The sequence below is a fragment of the Neomonachus schauinslandi genome, chromosome 6 (genome assembly GCF_002201575.2).
Source record: "Neomonachus schauinslandi chromosome 6, ASM220157v2, whole genome shotgun sequence".
In the NCBI taxonomy this organism is placed as follows: domain Eukaryota; kingdom Metazoa; phylum Chordata; class Mammalia; order Carnivora; family Phocidae; genus Neomonachus; species Neomonachus schauinslandi.
In genome coordinates this window covers 130,642,709-130,663,933 of record NC_058408.1, presented here as the reverse complement: position 1 = coordinate 130,663,933, position 21,225 = coordinate 130,642,709, and the positions used below count along the sequence as shown (strand labels likewise).

Here is a 21,225-nt window from a genome sequence, read left to right as displayed (position 1 = left end):
CTGCCTCTTCCTGAACGTGTGAGAGGAGCACTGAATTTCTCTTGAGCCTCCATGTCCACAACTGCCCGGTGATAATGATCTGATGTACTTGGCAGGGTTGTTGTGAGAAATCTATGAAACCAAATTTGGGAAAGTGCTCAGAGACCCGGCACAAAAGCGGGTGTTGCACAGACACAGGTTGGTAAGAAGATACTTCTGACTCCTGGCAAGAATGTCCACTTTCTTCCAGGGAGGCAGGACTTCCCTCTTGGTTTCATTGTTTTTTTCCCCTGAGAGGCTGCCAGGTTCTCCCTAGCTCCTGTAGAAGATCAGCTAAATCACAGCCAGTTGGTTCAAATATTTCGTATCAAGAAAGAACTTCAAATGTAGCTTTGAGGATGCAGGAAAGCAGTGGTTTTCCATCTGATTCCACATCTGAGACACACAAGAAAAGAGCTTTCCATAAAGGCTAATTTGGGGGCAAATAATAGACCAAAGAGGCCCGAGTGCTCCAGCAGCCCAGGCATCTCAGCAGCTAGAGAGCTACTGCCTGAGATGGCAATAGGCCCCCTGGCTTGTCAGTCATCCGGCCCTGTTCTCAGCCTTAAGTACTAAGAATGGTCACATTTCACAATGAATTAGGCTAGACTAGATGGTTCCTGTCAAGGTTACCAAGGAGATGTTGAAATAATAACATCTGAAAAGACAGTGGGAAAAAGGGCAATGAAAGTAAGCAAATCTCATGCCTACAAGCCGGGGACTGTCTCTCCCACACAAATTCCCCTGTCGAGCTAGTGTTGGAAGGTACCCTGCTGCCCAAGCACTGGCCTCCAGGAGAAGTGGAAGCTGGGGGACTCCTGTGAAAGGTGGAGGAAATCAGGGATCACTCCCAGGAGGGTCCCCATTCTCTAGCTGCCCCGTTGTGCCCATGCATCATTCCACCCCTTGCCTCGTCATCCTCCATAGACATCTCTGCACACAGAAGGCTCTGACTCCCACCCAACCCCTAGGTCCCCATAACGTGCAACTACTGGATTCTGATCATAGCACTTCAGAGTCCAGGGAAGTCACTATAATCACAACCGTGGGAAGATTATTGGGGACCAGGCGCTTCGGCTCAGGTCATGATCCCAGGGTCCTGGGATCAAGTCCCTAGTTGGGCTCCCTGATCTGCAGGGAGTCTGCTTCTCCCTTTGCCCCTCCTCCCACTCATTCTCTCTCCCTAACAAATAAATAAATAAATAAATAAATAAATAAATAAATAAATAAATAAATAAATAAAATCTTTAAAAAAAAGATTATTGGGGGACCATAAAATATACTTAACTCATTCACATATTCATTTAATCATTCAATACATACATGCCATGAAATCCTGAGTGCAAGCACAAAACTGATAAACATATGCCACCCAAAGGACAAAATATACAAAGACCCTCCCTCATAAAACTTAAAAGTCATGTATGTGTTTACACACATACACACATATGTCTGTCTGTCTTAAAGGCAGATGAAGGTGGAGGAGGAAGTTACAAAAAATGCCATATTCATTAATATTTATTGTTGAAAGCAGTGCAAAGGGAAACTACCTGGGGCTAAGACAGCATATGGCAAGGGGGTCCCCAGTGTGACCTGATGGGCTAAAGAAGGTGTGCTAGAATAGCTGATCCTTGAGCTGTGACCTGAAAGATACCTAGAAGTTTGGTTGTTCAAGTGTGGAGTCCAAGCACCTTCTAGGCAGATATGCAGACAAAAATCTCGGGGCAGGAAGGCACCATTGGATCAGAGAAAGGTGGTCAGAGTGTGGGGGCCAGAAATGAGGTCCCGGTCATGTGGTCAGTGTAGATATTTGTAGGCCATTCAATGAGTTTAGATTTTATCCTAAAGGCAATGGACAGCCTTCTAGGGGTTTTGAGAAGAGGAGTGGAATTACCATATTTTCAATTTCAAGAACATCACTTTGGATAAGGTAAATTCCTAAACATAACCTAAGAACCCTCATGGTATCAATCCCTTGACACCCAGCCATGCACTCTTCCATGGCTCTTTGTTTTGTTTGTGTTCTTTGTCTTCAAATCAGTCATTCTTTCAACAAATAATTACTGACTTCCTACAATGTGGCAATTCCCCTTTCAGGAGGAGTACTGAGGTCACAGTACTCAACAAAATGATTAAAAATTTGTGCTTTCTTTGAGCTTACATTCTATTACCTATTAATTGGCTTTTCACTGGCAAACTGCTATTGAAATTTCAAGACCAACTCAACTGAACTTTTGTGTGTGTGTGAAGTCTTCACTTACTTTTACTCATATCCCGGTTATACAACTAGGGTTCGTTGATGATTGGTGTATCTCCCTCACCCAACACATTGGCCTGAGTGTTCCTTATAGGTAAAAAGAATTGTATTTACCTCTTTAGTTCCTCTAAGAGAGTCTGAAACATATTAGAAGCTTATTACACAATTTTCAATAATGAACTGTATATATTATTCAGAGCTCTCCAGAGAAACAGAACCAATAAGATATGTATACAAGATTGGACCCTTGAATAATGCAGGGGTTAGGGGCATCAAGCTTCTGCATGGTTAAAAATCTGTATATTAGGGTGCCTGGGTGGCTCAGGTGGTTAAGTGTCTGCCTTCAGCTCGGGTCATGATCCCAGGGTCCTGGGATCGAGTCCCTCATCGGGCTCCCTGCTCAGCCAGGAGCCTGCTTCTCCTTCTGTTCCTCCTCCCTGCTCATGATCTCTCCCTCTCTCTCTCTTTCTCTCTCATGCTCTCTCTCTCTCAAATAAATAAAATCTAAAAAAATAAAAATCTGTATATTACTTTTGACTCCCCCAAAACTTAGTAGTCTACAGTTGACTGGAAGTCTTACCGATAACATAAAGTCAATTAACAAATATTTTGCACGTTTTATGTATTATATACCATATTCTTACAATAACGTCAGCTAGAGAAAAAAAAGGTCATAAGAAAGAGAAAATACATTTATAGTGCTGTACTGTATTTATTGAAAAAAAAAATCCACATATAAGTGGACCCGTGCAGTTCAAACCTGTGTTGTTCAAATGTCAACTGTGTGTGTGTGTGTGTGCATGTGTATACATAAATATATCTATATAGATAGATAGAGAAAAAAAAAAGAATTTACCATAAGCAATTGGCTTACACAATTATGGAGGCTGACAAGTTCCAAGATCTGTGGGATGAGTCAGCAAGCCAGAAACCCAGGAGAGCTGATAGAGTAGTTGTAGGCTTGAAACCCAAGAAGAGTGGATTTTTTTAGTTGGAGTTAAATGCCAGGAAAAGCCATGCCCCTGTTCAAAGGCAGGCAGGCAGGGGGAATTCTCTCTTGCTCATGGGAAGGTCAGCCTTTCTGTTCTATTCATATTTCTAACTGATGGGATAAGCCCCACCTACATTAGGGAGGGCAATCTGCTTTATGAGGTCTCCCAATTTAAATGTTAATCTTTTTTTTTTTAAGGTTTTATTTATTCATTTGACAGAGAGAGACACAGCGAGAGAGGGAACAAAAACAGGGGGAGTGTGAAAGGGAGAAGCAGGCTTCCCGCAGAGCAGGGAGCCCGACATGGGGCTCAATCCCAGGACCCTGGGATTAAGACCTGAGCCGAAGGCAGACGCTTAATGACTGAACCATCCAGGCACCCCGATTTAAATGTTAGTCTTATCCAAAAACACACTGGGGAGGGTAAGTACTACGGTGAGCGCTGTGAATTGTGTAAAACTGATGAATCACAGACCTGTACCCCTGAAACAAATAATACATTATATGTTAATAAAAAATAAATAAATAAAAACAACCTCACAGAAACAAGCAGAATAATGTTTAATCAAATATCTAGGTACCCTGTGGCCCCGACAAGCTGACATATAAAATTAACTATCCTAAACTGATAGATATTTAAATCCACCAAATGAAGGTAACAAGAGAAGCCAATAAAACCTTAGTGAGAATGAGCTAGCCTTTCTTCCTCTCTGACCACAGCTGAGCTAGAATCAGGGTTAACCATGAGGAGAAAAATACAGCATCAAATAGCCTACATGATGAGTTTTTGGTTAAACGGCAAGAGTAAGCACGCTTATCCCCAAATGGGCCCCTGGCCCTCACAGTGCTTAGGGGATATATCAAGATTTTTGAACTCCTACTTCAATCCATGTCATTGTCATTCCATGAGGGAAAAGCTCTGGCTGACCTTTTGGGTCACCTGATTTTAAAGTTGTTTTCAAACCTAAGGCAGAGACAGAAATTTCCTCTTGGCCATCTTTCCAGGGCTCACACTTGTGGCTGTCTAAACAGCCCTGACAACATCTGGATCGTTTTTATACTAGAGAAACTCTGAATTTAATAAAAAGTTAAAAACAGGCAGCCTGAATTGCTTATACTTGGTTGGACAACTGCTTCCAAACTCATCTTAATTTCATGAAAGAACAAATACCTGTCTATCCCAAATCCCATGTAAGACAACTGCGCTCTACCTTGTTCCTTTTCTACTTACTAGCATTTAAAGTATCTTGCTAAAGAAGGTAGAAGGGGGCAGAAGCTTTGCCGCTCTTGCGGAGTCTTAGTGGGGAGGAAAGGAAAACAGGAGTGCTATCTCGTCTTTTCAGTAAATGGTTTGGCCCTGAGGTCAAGCTCCCTCATATCCATGTGACCAGCTAAACTCCATCTGAAGCTGAGAAAAAAGTTATTACCATTTAGGATTAGATGAACACAGAATTTAAACTGTAGCCTTAGACTTGCTAGGGAATGCCCAGTCATGTAGAGTTTGGTGTACACGGGACATTGTTCAAAATAATGCCCAAGAGAAGCATGCAATGAGCTTAAAGAGGGCCCATACAAGAAAATGCAGAATAAATCACATTATGCGATGAGGAGAAAGCTAAAAAGAAGAGGGACCAGTATGTGCCCTTCATACAAAAGCAAGGAGCACCTGATTTTAGAACCATATATATCTTCACTGCCCAAGATTCGAGGACCATGTCAGGTTTGACTATGATGAGCAGCCACATCTGGTTTAATAAATTCAGGCAAACTATACAACCTTCTTGAACGTGTGTACCTTTGCCTTATGGAATTTAGAATTCAATACTTTAACTCCTTGATGGCCATATCAGAGGAAGTCCTAGAAAAGTGGAAGGTTTTCTTTTTATAGCTAGTGACTAAGTGAAGGATAGGACATAATTTGCAAAAGTTAGCGCACGTCAGAGATCCTCATGAACAAAGATGGTGGTATACCCAGTATTTCATATGCTTCCCAGAATCTGTAAGAAAACATCTTAATCTCCTGGCAGAGTATTCTGGGTAAAATGACAGGGTCATTTGTATGTCACATTTATTTAATGCACAAGCACGCAAACTTTATGAAGACAGGAATTTCTGATTTGCCCATCTAGAACAGTCTCTACCACATAGGTCCCAACAATTTTTTTAACTTTTATTATTATTATTTTTTTATAGTATAACCTTACAAAGGTCTTGCCAGGACCCTAAATCCTTGGGATTTCTCTCTCAGTGTATCTCTGTCACCTATCCCTCTCTGTATATACATACATGTATATATGTGTATGCAACCGTCTACACATACACTTGCATATACATATTTGTGATACATGTATATCTATATATTTACCAAATCATTTGTATTTTAGAAATAATATTTATATTATAATACTTGCTTTAAACATCTAGAACTTAGGCTACATACACACTATTGCTGTGTATCCACCAAATGATGAAGCTTTAGACTCAAAGCATTAATGATAATATGCTGTATCTTAAATACTGTTTATGCTTTTACAGCTACACTTGCACACAACATTGTTAACTCTTAATAAAGCAATTTTTCAGCTTAACAATAAGAGTCTATTTGTTTAGGAACTTTAATTAGAAATTTGGTTGGTGAGACAATTCTGTGGAGGGGTTACTTTAGGAAAATGGGAAGAAATTACTGGACAAAACTCAAATTATAGCCTTACATCCTGAGCAACAAATTCTACGGGAAATCCTTGCTCACATTTTACAACAGAACTGCCCAGAGAAGTCTTGCCATAACACAGGTTCACATCTACAGACATCAGTTACTAATACAACCCCTTGGGAGGATCAGAGCAGTTCTTCCTAGGGTTTGATATCTTATCTTTCCATTTTCAACCAGAGAGCTCTGGGGCCCAACCCTGCACCTAAAACATATCAAATGCTCAAAAATGAGTGTTCAGTCTTTAAAAGACAAGTTCACCACCCTTGGAGTTGTTTGTTTTTTGTTTTTTAGATTTTATTTATTTGAGAGAGAGAGAATGAGAGAGAATGAGAGAGAGTGAGAGAGAGTGAGAGAGAGAGAGAGAGAGCATGAGACGGGAGGGTCAGAGGGAGAAGCAGACTCCCCGCCAAGCAGACAGCCCAATGCAGGACTCGATCCCGGAACTCCAGGATCATGACCAGAGCCAAAGGCAGTCGCCCAAACAACTAAGCCACCCAGGCGCCCCCACCCTTAGATTTAAGAGAAAATATTTCCCTGACAATTTAGAAAATTCAGAGAGAATTAAAGAAGAGAATTTAAAATCACTCTTTGTTACACTTGTCCTAAATGTTCTAAAGGCATTCTTGTGGAACCACTCAGGTTTTCTATTATAAACCTTTTTTTTTTTTTTTTTTAATAATGAGGACACTGGGAATCCTAGACTTTTTCTCTAGACAAGTCCTGTAGACATGAGACCCTTGCAGTGTTTCTGCTAATTTGCTAAAAAGGTGAAGATTTTTAGGATTTCAACATTTTAAAAAGAAGCAGAAGGAGTGATTTGATCTTAGAAATGAAGAAAAGAATTACCAGACAGGTAAGCCACGGCTACCGGATTGTACAGAATCCTAAATCTGAGGTGCCCTAAATCTGAGATGAGATTTTTGTCCATTTGTTTTGTTTGTCTTCCCCAATGTGTGTACCAGTTTTCATCACAGCTGAGTATTTTCTGTCACTTGGAAAGCCCAGAGGCCTTGCCAGTCAACACTTTGGATGTGAGAATGGATGTAGAGAGGTGGGCCATGGCAAAGTAGTCAAGTTGGGCGCCAGATTATGACATTTGGACAAAACTGCACAGCTGCAGTTGTAACAGATTATTTTAACTGATACTCTCGGGAAAAAGTAAAGCACAGAACTAGCCATTCGGCCTGTATTTGCCTCTTCCTCAGAGCCCATAAGTCTCATCCCGGAAAAGACTGATTCAAACTATAAAGACATTCATGAACGCAAAGTTTCAAAGAACCGCAGTGTTCCCTAGGGGAAGAAGACCACACTCTTCCCCCAAACCAGCAGAGAAGCATTCTGTGAGCCCCATCTGTGCCAACCCCACAACATGGTAGATTCCCTTTAATATTGTGGAGCAACTCCCTTCATTCCATTCAGCGAAGATGAAGGTGTACAATGTTCTAGTCACTTCAAAGTGCGGGAGGCGAGGGTGGTATTGGCTGGTGGAGGGTTACCATGACTATCCTCCCATATTCCGCTACATATCCATGTGCACACAAAAACACATAGGCGATCAGCTTTTCAGAAATTAGAATTAGACAGACTTTTAAAAACTAGTACCAACTTATTAAAATTTTCTTTAATATTCAGAAAGTACTTTGGGGATTTTTACAACTTTAAGATCATCTATTCTCGGTGTAAAGGAACATAGAAAATGTTCACAGAAAATTAATCTGAAGTAGAATGACAACTCTGTGTGTGTGGTTTGTGTGTGTGTGTGTGTGTGTGTGTGTGTGTGTGTGTGGCACAGACTCCAGGATTTTCCCTTAAAATATTCTCTTATTTCAGTATGTTGGCTGTTTTATTTCCTGTGACTGTCCCTGTCCCTCGCCCCCTACTGGACCGTTTTGGAAAGAAAGAAGACGTGTCTAAAGACTGAAGCTTTCTGTTTGCTTGGATTTTGAATAAATGGAAATTTGTTAGAATATCTTAAATGCTGTTAGAAGCAACTGGTCACTTAAGAGCCTAGCTTCTCAGATGCTGTCAGTGGCCTTCTGAATCGGTGGGTACAAGAACACATATTTCCACTTTACAGATGAGGAAACTAGGGACCAGATTGGAATGCTTTGGGGTTCCCCGGGAAAAACCCGTGGCCTCAGTGGAGACAGAACCCAGGTCTCAGGCTCTTATTGGCCACAGCAAAATAAGTACTCACGTCATGATTTGGGTCTCCACTCCTGCCTCCACCAGAGCCCCGTCAACAAAGAGAGGAACCGAAGTGAAGCCATACTTGTCCCAGGAGTGGCCCTCGTCAAAACTCACCCTGGGTTAGAAACAAGTACAGGGAAGAGACAGCTGAAAACCAAACCACACGCCTTTGCAACCATTTTTCAGGTTATTAAATTCTCCTCTGTATCTCACTTTCTGGCAGTTTGAATTATCAATAGGCATTCATCTTCAACATCTCCCCATATTATTATGAGATTTGATCAAAACTGCATTTCCTGGCCCAGGCAGAGACAGCACCAGAGCTGCAGAAATATTTCAACATATTAGAATCAAAAAACAACAACAACAAAAAAAAACCCCAAGAAGTAGGGCTTAGTGGATGGAGTGTCACGTTTCAAGTACTCCGAATGGAAGCGGAGGTTCAATTTACAGCACAATCAATCCGGTCCGTGGAGTTTCTGACACAGATAAATTGAGTAGTGCGGAGGGGTACCCTATGGGTGGGGAGGTGTGTGTCTTTCAGATCAAACTTTAAAAGAAGCCATTTCCTATTTGTTCAGAATGAATGTTAGGATCGTTTTCCCTCCCCAGTGCCACTTTCAGAGCTTTTAGAGATGAGTGCTGAGTGTCTAAGATGAACTGGGCAATACTGTGCCATCTTTCATCCAATGGTAAGAAAAGGTCCGGCCCTTTCTGGTTATAGCACCTGAAACTCTTTAAAGGGAAGGTTACTAGTGGAGGAGGCTGGGGCAATTTTGAGTGCTTGCTTCTTTCCCTTTCTTGATATTATCAAGTACCTGACCCTCCTTCTTCCCCAAGGCAGCTTTATTTGCTTCATTCCCTGTGATCCTTCTTGGCTAAATTAATTCTTAATTTCTTCTCTGACTCCATAACTCAGGATTCTCTGAGTTCAACTGTAGGAACTCTGTAGGCTTCTCCTCTTATAATGCTGAGTGATGACTTCTTAATGGACTCTAAATCCACCAATTCAAAACTATAATCTTGGGAGTTCACTGGTCATGTATGTCTGGTTTGTTCAATGACTCCTTAACACCACCCATACATCTTTATTATAATGTTTCTTACCTGATAGTTAATAAATAGAGGTCTGATTTTTCCACTAAACTGTGAGTTTTTTTAGGTCAAAGGCCATACTATTCATTTTTGCATTCCTAGTACCTAGCAGAAAAATGGGCACCTAGTTGGCACTATTTAATGTTAAATGAATAAATTAACAAAAGAAATAAAGAATGATTTACCACACTTTTCCAATCCATCCATTTTTTTGAAGCATGCTTTACGCTGGCATCCATGAACTGGATGCAGGAGTCCCTCTGCCCATTACTAGTCAACCTACTCAGTCCATTCTCTACATATTTACTTCTTTGTCTCTCTCACCCTCTCTGGCTCTTTCTCTTTCTCTCTGTCTTATACTTTCTTAACATTTTTTTTTTTTAATTTGTGGTATACCTAAGTCTATCTTCACAAAAAAAGGAAAGCAGATAGTCTGACATTAAGTTTTTATGAGTTCACAAATTATCAGTGTATGTCTTAACTTTTTAAAAACAATTTTATTGAGTTATTTTTGACATGTAAAAATTGTACGTATTTACAGTGTACAACTTGATATTTTGATATATGTATACATTGTAAAAAGATCGCCACAATCAAGCTGGTCTTGATCAAACAGGGGTGGCAGGGTGGGGGCAGGAGGGAGAAATGAAGACACGTTGGTCAAAGGGTTCAAAGTTGCAGTTATGCAAGAGGAATGAATTCCGGGGATCTAATGTACAACATGATGATGACAGTTAACAATACTGTCTTGACTTTTAAGAACTTGGTTATTTCACACTTTTTTTTTTTTTAAATAGGCTGAAGGTTACATAACCATCAAGCTGACCCAGAGAATGTTGGGCAGATCTGAACTGCTTTTCTTGAAAATGAGTTTCTTATTTCAAAAGGGAAAACAAGAGCATGATTGGGAATGGACTTCACCTTTCTTAACATGGACCTGCTTGGTTCTTAAAATAATCATAGTTGTTTTCGAGTATGCTGCGGCCACTAACCATTTAACTAGGAGAGAAGTCTAGGAGATAAGAAATCATTTGTTTGGTTTTCTCTTTGGGCGACTTAGGATAAACTGATTATTGTATTGATAGGAAGAAGCCAAAGTGAGTTGAAGGACTCTGTCCTTCTCAGAATTTCCTGACAACTGAAGGTCATTATTAACACTAGCAGAGTAAATAGCAGTGGGTGCTACCGGCGTCCCAGGGAAGGAGGAGCCTTCATACCACTGCCATTGAGAACAAGGCAGAAGACAGTCATCGCTACTATGTACAATATGAAGACAAAATACCACAGAGTAGACAAGGAGGGGCCATCACAGCCTTCTAGCTCTGAGATGGAGGTGTCAAGGAAAAGCCACGCCCAAGATGGAAAGAAAAAGTGGGAGATAAGAGGCCTGTTGTATGAACTGATTTCATATGGAAGGGGAAGAAGCATGAGTTAGAAGGAAGAATGAGATCAGAAGAAAAACTAAGAAATGCCAAAACCCAGGTGGGAAAGCTAGCATATACAATAACTGAAGTCCAAGGAAGCCATTATAATCCATGCTTACAAGCATAAGCAAGGGGACAGCTCTACAGAGCCAGGGCGAGGAATGGATCCTGCGGTTTTCATTTATGGTCAACGTACCACTTGGAAGCTCAGGACTATGCCATGCAGGTGACTTTATGAGATTAGTAATTTCTAATACATGAATATTGTGAGCTGAGGTAATTATTAAAAACTAAACAAAATAAACTCTCTAAACAAACTCCCAAAAATATGACATGAGAAAACTTAATCTCTTAGGTATCAGAAATTTGGGTCTGGACGGCCTGTCATTTGTGAGAGCTAGTCTTTTTTGATTGCTAGGAGTTTTCTTTAATGCTCTGAAGTAACGATAGTGAATGGTTTCCCCAAGGGATGCACCTTCTTTCCCCCACTCAGTTCAGTAGCTCCTTAATGGCCAAGACAAAGGAATTGGGAATTCTTTATTAGGTCCACAGCTGAAAGTGAAATTGGTACTCAGAGAGGTAGATGTAAATAAAGTTCCAATGGACCTCCAAATAGTGGCAAGACAGGACTATAAGATCAAAATAAAATAAATTTCCTTGGTCAAATATTTATTGACACCTCTTATGTGCCTGGTCTGACGGTGGCCTCTGTTCAAAGGATCTAGTGGTGAACAGGAAAGGGAAGGCTGTAGCTTAAGCAGAACTTACATTCTAACTTGAGGAGATAAACGATATTCAGACAAATGGGTTGAAAAATATGAGTTGTAAAAGAAATCTGAGTTATAAATACTTGTCATGAAGACAATTAAAACAGAGTGATGTGATAGAGGGTGACTGCATAGCTACTTTGTATTGAAAATCTAAGAAAGTCCTCTTTTAAGAGGTGACATTTAAATTATGCAAAGACCCAGGTGAGAGCCATTTCCAACAGAGGGCAGATCTAGTGTGAAAGGAAGGTGCTGTGTGGGAAGGACAGAAAGACGGTCAGTGACCTTAGGTTAGTGGGGAAGTAGATTAGTAGAAGGAAATGGAATCAAAAATAAGGCTGGGCAGACCATGAAGGACCTTGTTTCCAGCTGAAATGAGAGAGACAGGGTTTGATTTAAACCTTAAAACATAATTTTCATTTTTTTATAGTGAATGGATTGTCAGGTCTCAACATGGATACAAGGAGATGAACTAGGAGAAAGAGTAACAATTGTGAGACCATGTAAGAAAAGTGGTCTGGATAAACGTTACAGTAGTCTAGAAAGAAAGAGATGGAAAGGGTAATTTTAGAGGTGAAGTCAATAGGATTTGGTGATAGAATGTATACAGGTTGCTTGAGCAAAAGAAAGAAATCATGGACAACATAGATTTTTACGGTTAAGTAGTTGAGATTGGGAAATGGGAAGAACAGGAGAAGCAAAGCTTTCTGCTTGTTTCTGTTTGGTCCACTTCAAGGTTTAGATGCTTTTTGGACTTCCATGTTGTGATGTACTGTCAAGGAGACCTTTGGATGGATGGATCCAAATTTCCAGGAAGTAATCAAAGTTGGGAATATAGATCTGGAAGTCGCTTTTAAGGTAGGACCAACTTAAAGCAGAATGTTTAATTAGAAAGAAAAAAAAAAAAGCCCCACAGCGAGAGAAAGGAAAAGAGTAACTAATGATAAGCTCAAACTGAAAACAACTGGGGTCACTGTCAATCATAAAATAAGTGTGTTCTAGAAATGACACTATAGTGAGAGGTGATCAAGCCACTGTGAGTCTAGTATGTGTTCACAGATAGATAACATGCATAATAGAAGAAATTATCCTACTAAATCCTAAATACTATGTTTAGTTACAATCCTTGTAGAGAAACTGACAATGTGATTAAAGTTAAAAAACAGGTTGTTCTAGAAACAGGTTATATGAATTGAAGATAGCTTAGGGAAAAGAAGAATAGAACTGAACTCATTACCACTGCCTTTTAATTTTTTTTAGTAAGAAAGCTGTAGTTAAACAAATAAAAACAAACCTATTTGTTGACTACTGAAAAGGGGAAATGTCTGTGAAAGAAATCAGTCATTGGATGCATAAAAATATTAATTAAAAATACAGATAAAATAAAGGAGAAAATATTTCCATTCTCATAACTGTTCCAAAGAGAACAGTCAAATATTTTTGCACAAGAATTTAAGCTCCCAAGTATTTTGTCTTGTTCACTTTTATAACCCAGCCCTTAAATGAACGCTGGATAGATAGTATATGCTCAGTGAATGTGTGAGGAATGAATGCATAAATGCATAAAATCTGTTTTGAATTGCATCTCTGATCATTTTCCAGAACTTAGAAAGGTTAGACAAAGAGATCTCTTGAGGTCCTTTCTAGCTCTATGATTCTAAATATCATGTGCAATTCTGGATCAGACTTACTCAGCATAGCTCTGGGCAGCAGAACAGATACTAATGGACATTAATTCTAAGTAGATTCACTATTGCTCAGCATAAAAACAATCTTTTAACAGCTAAAGCCATTATACAAGATGGGAACTCTGTCTTGGGTATATGTGAGCTGTTCAGCTCTGTGGCATTGTGGTGAAGTAGGGTGATCCTCTGGGGTGTCCCAGAGGTATATGCCACACTAGGTGTGAACCCAAACTACATATTCTCTAAAACCCTTCCTTATTTAAGCAGCTATGACTTTATGATATTGAGATGAGATCCACTAAAAGGAACAGACTCTTCCAAGAATAACCAAGTCCTCCCCAGAAGTCCCTAGCACAGAAATAGCGTTATAATGGTTATTGAGAATCAGTGTTCCTCTCTTTGGTCAGTTGCATCGCTCTTGATCACAAACACATGAGGAAGTGGCAGTTTAGCGACCGGGAAGTTCTTCACAATAGCTTGTGCACTTTCGCTTTTCAGAAGTGCCTATTGGTTAGGACTATTGTTTGCATGGCAATGTGCCTCTGGACAAGACACCAGTGCTCACAACCATTTATAGAAGAACAAAGGAACACAAAGGGCCAGGTGATGTTTCGTTTCCTGTTTCCAAGAACATCCTATTGGAAGGAGACCCTGACAGCTTGTCCGGGCTAAGCAAACAGTAGGACCCCCGTCTACCTGCCAATTAGTAGCTCTGTCTATTGTGAGTTTTTATTAGAGCACTGCCTTCCATGGGGCCCCATTATTCATTTCACCTGTCCATGGTCTAAAGATAATACTGGATGGAGGGCTTACCTGAAACAGCACTTAGGTTCTAATCTCTATGCATCCAAATGTACACGGTCACAAACAGATGGGTTCATTTGTATGCTGTTTTGTCTTCATGCATATCTAGCTACCTATCATTTCAATTTATGGGAAACAGCATGCCTTATTAGTCTAGCTAAAGTTTCCTCAGCTTTTCAATTATGATTCCTCTTTTCTCTGAAAGGCAATATAGCTATTATTTAAATTTGAGAACCACCCTACCCTTGTGTAAGAGTGGGTCAGCCGGTGTGGGGTTTTTTTCCTATGCAAATATATATACATCTGTGTACAAAATAACGTCAGTTTGAGGCCTCCACAGAAAATAGCAATGAACTGATAACTTTTCTTTCATTTAAAATGAGCTATTTGTTTACCCTGAAGGTTGTGACTTCATTAGAAGCTACTGGTGAGAAGAAACTGCTTAAGTTTCACAAGCTTGCAATTCATAAGCATGAGACAAAAATCAGTCAAGAATTTCATAAAGAAACACTGGTGATAATGGTATTAGACAAGTCCTCCCAAAACACTCACTTAGCCTTTGGAAGGGAAGTGCAAAGGAAAATTCTTGAATGGGTTATTTCTTGTTGTGTTCTAACACACGTCCTCAAGGGCTGCCATTTAACCAGTGCAGAGATTATTACAGAGAATGGCATTCACAGGTAGGCAAGTAAGCAGAAATCACGGGTGGTGTTCAAGTTCAAGGAAACATTTGTAGCATTTATGACAAATGGTAGTGTCGACATCCTTTAAATGGAGAAAATTCTATCTCAAAAGCTTAGCGTGAAAAATCATGTTTAATACTTTGTAAGTTGGAGTAGGCAGACATAGGGAGGGTGGTATTATCATTATAATAAGAGGAAGTTGAATGGGAATGAGGCTATTTTCTTTCTGAGTTTTGCAAACATTTTCTACCAACAAAAGAGATATTTCATGGAGCAAGGGAAAATGCAAACTTTGTACTGGTGACTTTGAGAGGCACGATTTTATCCTACTTACATATCCCTGAGAGAATATTAAACAATTTTCCCAGCTTGGATGGTTTCCCTCCAGAAATTCCCAGACAAATGCCCCTTTTGGAAGTGATCAGGTCTTGGGTGAGAAACCACTGCAGAACAGACTGGTCAGATGTAAGGATGGAAGATGAACCAAAACCAAAACTCTCTAGTCCCTCCGTTCCACACCAGATACACTCGCTTCTCCTATCCCCAAAAGGAAGTAACACCACCAAATTCCTCTTTTCCTTAGAACAAGGAAACTTTTGTACATAAGGCTCTAGAAATCAACCACTAAGTAAGTACTAAGTTCCTACCATAATGAAGGAGAAAGAGCAGGAGGGTGATGGTCAAGTGTGAGATGGGGTTGCCACCCTTCTCTCAAGACTTAAGTGGAAGAAATCTGCTCAGCTATATCTGTGCAGGGCATTTACTGATTTTCTTATTGAGACCTCAGTGGAAGTTCTTAGAACATCATGATAGGGGCTAAAAAAACGTTGCCTTTCTTGGTTAAAAAGCAAATAAGCAAATGAACTTGTTTTAAGAGTTAAGTAATCCTCTCTGAGAGTACAAGTGCTCTTCAGTCCTCAATAGACAAGCTCTTCCTTCCACAAGGAGGCAGGTCTTTGCAGTAGAAGGAATTACCTACAGGGTCAACCTGGCATTTAAGTTCTTCTGAGTCCTACCCACTCTACTTACTCCCATGTTTTATTCTAATCAAATATATTTTCTGAACACTCCCTACTTTTCCTGAATCCCAGGCTTTGGTCACAGTTTCTCTTCCCTTGGCTTGCCTTTCATCAGTCCTCTGACACAGGGCATCCTTTTTTCAAGAATTAACTCTCATGTCAGCAACTACATGAAGACCCCCTTACACACTAGGCAGGACTCCATCCTGTGCTAAGATCGCAGCAATACACATGGCCAGCATGCTTAAGCAGGCATTGCTTGGATTTCTGGTGATATGTGGATTAAGCTCCTTATCTTGACTATGATCTCCCAGAGAGCAGGGGCCATGTGATAAGCCTCTGTGTAATTAAAGTATCTGGAAAATTCAGTTAAAACAGAAGAGCAGCCATAACAGAGACCTAATTTAGTGCTGCCAGGTACTAGCTGTGTAGACTTGAGCAAAGAACTTAATATGTCTGCATTCCAGTGTCATAAATATGTGATAAAAAGAGTACCCACATACATAGGGTTGTTAACGAACTAACTTAGACAATTCATGTAAAGGGTTTAGAATGGTGCCTGGAATATAATTCCTCAAAAACTCCTGACTATCATTAGTATTAAGTAATTCCACGCTTCTAATTTATCCAAAAAGTATATAATCAGTAGTAAAGGGATGATAAAGAATTACAATGGGAACTTGTACAAGCTTATTCTTGAGTTGGTAGAGTACTTTTCCTTACAAATGGCTCCATGCATCTTTTCAAAATTTAATCTCATAATCTCTCTGTATGAAGACAGAGTGGTAGATAAAACCACTGGACTTTGTTAGCTCGAGTTCTAAGAAACTGATGATATTTGACCAGTTTTGACCAACAAAAATGGCAAGATGATATGGTTTAACTTAATAACTGAGAGAAACCTTCTTAAGTCCTTGCCAGGGTGACTTAAGCTTGAATTTGGCACCTGGAAGTCCTATATCTTTTACTGATTACAATCTGATGCTTCCCAGTAAAACTCTTACTTTAAAGGGTTAGTCTCCCAAAATCAAGAATCTGGGAGTTAAGCCAGAGTCCATCCTCCAGCTCATGGCTCATCCCAACAACTGTACTCTAGATAGCATACCCTCTACTGACAAATTTTCACTCTCAAATATTCACTCTGCTGCATCTGAAGCCTGAAATTCTTCCCCTTCAGCATATAAACACACGATATTCATCCCCTGCCAAAAGCCAAAACAAACAACAGAATCATCATCATCATCATCAAAATATATTCTCACAGATCTTTCTCATCATCATCATCAAAATATATTCTCACAGATCTTTCTCATCATCATCATCAAAATATATTCTCACAGATCTTTGTCCTCACTGGAGGGTCATGCATATACACACTCAGCCTCATTCCATAATTGACTTTATTGAGAGTTAGCTACACTGTCTCCACTTCACTCCATTGCTTATCATTCATTCATTCATTCATTCATCATTCATTTCATTCATAAATCTACTGTAATCTACCTTTCAATCCCACTTTTCTTTTGAATCTACTCTGACACAGATCACAATGACTTCCTTTACTCCTCTATATTGCTTTATCTTAGATTGTTTTTCATTCCATAACTAATTTGGTCTGATTATAGAATTTGGTGCTACTGATCACCCCTTTCTTCAGCATCCATGAAAACAATTCTCCTGGGGCACCTGGGTGGCTCAGTCGTTAAGTGGCTGCCTTCGGCTCAGGTCATGATCTCGGGGTCCTGGGATCAAGCCCCGCATCGGGCTCCCTGCTCAGCGGGAAGGCTGCTTCTCCCTCTCCCACTCCCCCTGCTTGTGTTCCCTCTCTCGCTGTGTCTATCTCTGTCAAATAAATAAAATCTTTATTTTATTTTATTTTATTATGTTATGTTAGTCACCATACAATACATTATTAGCTTTTGATATGGTGATCCATGATCCATTGTTTTCGTATAACACCCAGTGCTCCATGCAATTCGTGCCCTCCTTAATCCCATCACCGGGCTAACCCATCCCCCCACCCCCCTCCCCTCTAAAACCCTGTTTGTGTCTCAGAGTCCATAGTCTCTCATGGTTCATCTCTTCCTCCAATTTCCCCCCCTTCATTTTTCCCTCCCTTCCCCTAATGTCCTCCATGCTATTCCTTATGTTCCACAAATAAGTGAAACCATATGATAATTGACTTTTTCTGCTTGACTTATTTCACTTAGCATAATGTCCTCCAGTCCCATCCATGTTGATGTAAAAGTTGGGTATTCATCCTTTCTGATGGATAAAATCTTAAAAAAAAAAGAAAACATTTGTCCTGTGTTTTTATTGTTTTGTCTACCTCTTCTTGGTCTGTTCCATAATTTATTTTCTGCTCTGTGTGTTGGTATTTAACAGTGTTCTGCAGGAATCCCTGGTTTCTCCTTGTTGTACCCACTCTTCTGAGGCATTGGGCCCACTGCCATGGCTTCACCTACTATCTAATGGCTAATGTCTCCAAATCTAGAGTGTCAGCCCAGACCTCTGTCCTGACCTTCAGATGAATGTATCTGAAAAATCATCATCTCTGCTTAAATATTCACAGACATTTAAACTCAAATTATCTAGAACTGAATTTCGTATCTACTACATGAACCTAACATTCTTCTTGCAGCAATTTCCATTTCCTGTATTTTGGATTCTTAATCTTGGCTGCTTGAACTCACAGGTCCTTCCTGGTCTTTTCTGCTTATCTGAGCCCCCATTCCTACCACTCTGTTCTAATCATCATACTTCCCCATCTAAATTTCTGGCCTACCACTGCTACCTAAGGGTTAGATGATGAGATGTGTAATAAATGGATGGATGGATGAATAAATGGAAGAGGAAATGGGTAAATGGGTATAAAGTCATGCAGAAAAACTTGTCCCAACACTTTCCACTAAAAAAAAAAAAAATTGCTTATTAATAGGGTAGGGAGCTGTCCTTACCACAAATGTCTGACTGGTAGAGGTGTGTGTTTCATGGCCACGAGGGCGCCACCCCAGTCTAGGAACCAGACATTGTACTCTTCATCAAAGATCTGGAACAACAACAACAACAACAACAACAATCTTAGCAACACCTTACATTTGCATAGTGCTTACAGTTTACAAAGTCTTTCCCAAATATGGTTTCATCTAGGTTCTGAGCCTTCCAACAACCCTATCAGGTAGTTTGGCAAATACTATTATCCCCACTTAATAGATGAGGACATGGACTTTGGAGAGAACAAATAATTCTCCCAAGGCCACTCAAATGTATTTCCAGGGCTCCCTCCACCAGTACTGTGAACCAGTGTGCTACAAGAAGTTGAGACAACAAGATGCTCAGCTAGATAACCCAAAGGAAAAATATGACTTCAAAAATGCTTCCCCAACTTGGCATCCGAGTAAGTTACTACTCAGCTCTGTCTTCTTTCTCATCTATGCAGATTTTTGCTAATTTATAAATGGTCTGTATCTTACAGTGTTGTTCATAAACTGTCTAGGAATGTAAAGACAATTTCTCTAGACATTATGATATACATGATGACCGAGTTCTTAGACTGAGCCACCACTTCCTAGGTTTCCATGCAAACTGGATGAAGGCCTAAGTTGGGCCCTTGCAGATCTTTACTCTGAATGTGCATTGGAACACAGTGCTTCCAGGGATCCAGAGTTATTCATTCTTTGATTCATCCCTTTGTCCACTACCTATTCATCTGTCCACTCATTCATTCATGCATTCAGTGATCCATTCATCCATCTACCCATACACATTTCCTAAGCACCTATTATGATGCCAGGCTCTGAGCTATGAGAATGTCAGATGTAATCCCACATGTATCAGTGCTTTTATTATATATAACTATCGTATCTCCAACCTAAAACAGGAAAAAACATTTCTGCAGCTGAAAACCAACCTCCTACTTTAGATCTTCTAGAAGAAAGTGGAATTGGACAATTCCTGTAGCTCTTAACCACTACTGGTTGTTCTTACAGCCTAGATGGAGAGGTTGGGATGGTGGATTAAGTGAACCGTAGTAGAAAAGGTCAGGGGGTATAAACATATTTAAAAGGGAGGGAATAGGAGGAATGGGGTCTCCTGTACATATGCCCCAGGGAACACCATAGAGAAAAAGTAAATGGATTCTCAGGCTTAACCTCTCAATTGGTTTCCTTTCTCACATTTGCCTTTTAAGGAAATAAAAATGTCCACACTAATGGTAGTCTCAATGCAAAAAGGACCTCAGGGTGACTCATTTCTGTATCAGATAGAAATGGACTCTGAGCCTATCGTGCCAGTGTTTTCTCTGCAGAGCTCAAAGGTGGGCTCTGTGCTAAGCCACATAATGGAGAGGCTGAAATGAAGTCTGAGGATGAGGGGTACAAGATTCTTGGCATGGGGGAGAGAGAGACACCATTATCTTTTCACTTTCTTCTCTATCACTCTGGCCACTGCTAACAATTGCCCTGTCCAACACTGGAGTGGAAACTGGAATCCTTAGCTATTTGGAAAAAGAAAAAGAAAACCAAAGTAGTAACAACACAAGGAAGGAATGTTGCAGTGGCCACCCGGCCAGGTGAGCTATTTCTTGAGTTGGAGGGACAATGGTTTGTTGCTAGGAGTTTCTGTACCAGAAGAGTTGAAGTTCTAGTTTCCATCCTCATTTGACACTTAAAAGAGATTATCTTTTATTCTGAAGATATGTTCTGAATTATGTATCTGCTTCTCATCTACCTAATTATGGCCTTGTGGGTAGGAACCTTATTCTTTGTTGTATGCCTTATAGTACTTAATTAAAATAGCTGGTTGCATCTGGTGGGTTCTTGGTAAATTTTTCTTTTGATAGTGGTAGCGGTGACCGTGGTGGCAATGGGGGTGGTGATGGTGATGCTGGTGATGGTGATGACAGCTTCATATAGGGATCCAAGTTGGAACTTGTCCAGCTAGATTGCAGATGGTGGCTGCACCTACATCAAGACATTCAGTGTTCCTCCTTCATCTTCCTCAGGTGAAAACCTTTCACCTTTAAGACTTAGTAAAATGTCAACTCTTCTTGTGAAATCTTTCCCAGTTTCTCCCAGTAGAAGCAATTCCTCCCTTTGCTCTGCAGGCTAAAAATGCTACTAAAATACAATCAGGGGCACCTGGGTGGCTCAGTTAAGCAACTGACTCTTGATTCCGTCTCAGGTCACCATCTCAGGGTCGTGAGATCAAGCCCCATGTAAGATTCTCTTACAGTTCTTAAGATTCTCTCCCTCTCCCTCTGCCCCTGCCCACTACTCATGGGTGCTTTCTCTCTCTCTTAAAAAAAAAAAAAATCGGGGCGCCTGGGTGGCTCAGTTGATTAAGCGACTGCCTTTGGCTCAGGTCTTGGTCCCAGAGTCCTGGGATCGAGTCCCGCATCGGGCTCTCTGCTCGGCAGGGAGCCTGCTTCTGCCTCTGACCCTCCCCCCTCTCATGTGCTCTCTCTCTCTCATTCTCTCTGTCTCAAATAAAAAAAAAAATCTTTAAAAAATTAAAAAATTAAAAAATTAAAAAATCACTCTAAACTACAGTTAGTTATTTATGAAGCTGTTTTCTCTACT

At 40.3% G+C, this 21,225-nt stretch overlaps 1 protein-coding gene across 1 annotated transcript in view; it reads right to left on the bottom strand.

Moving 5' to 3' along the window:
• Window positions 1-21,225, bottom strand: part of SORCS3 (sortilin related VPS10 domain containing receptor 3) — a 569,369-nt gene that overhangs the window by 65,132 nt on the left and 483,012 nt on the right. The window contains exons 13-14 of the mRNA XM_021699769.1: window positions 18,604-18,695; window positions 8,177-8,284 (exon numbers count right to left, since the gene is read on the bottom strand). Of these exons, the coding sequence (XP_021555444.1) occupies window positions 8,177-8,284; window positions 18,604-18,695 (200 nt within the window). The remainder of the gene's footprint in view (window positions 1-8,176; window positions 8,285-18,603; window positions 18,696-21,225) is intronic.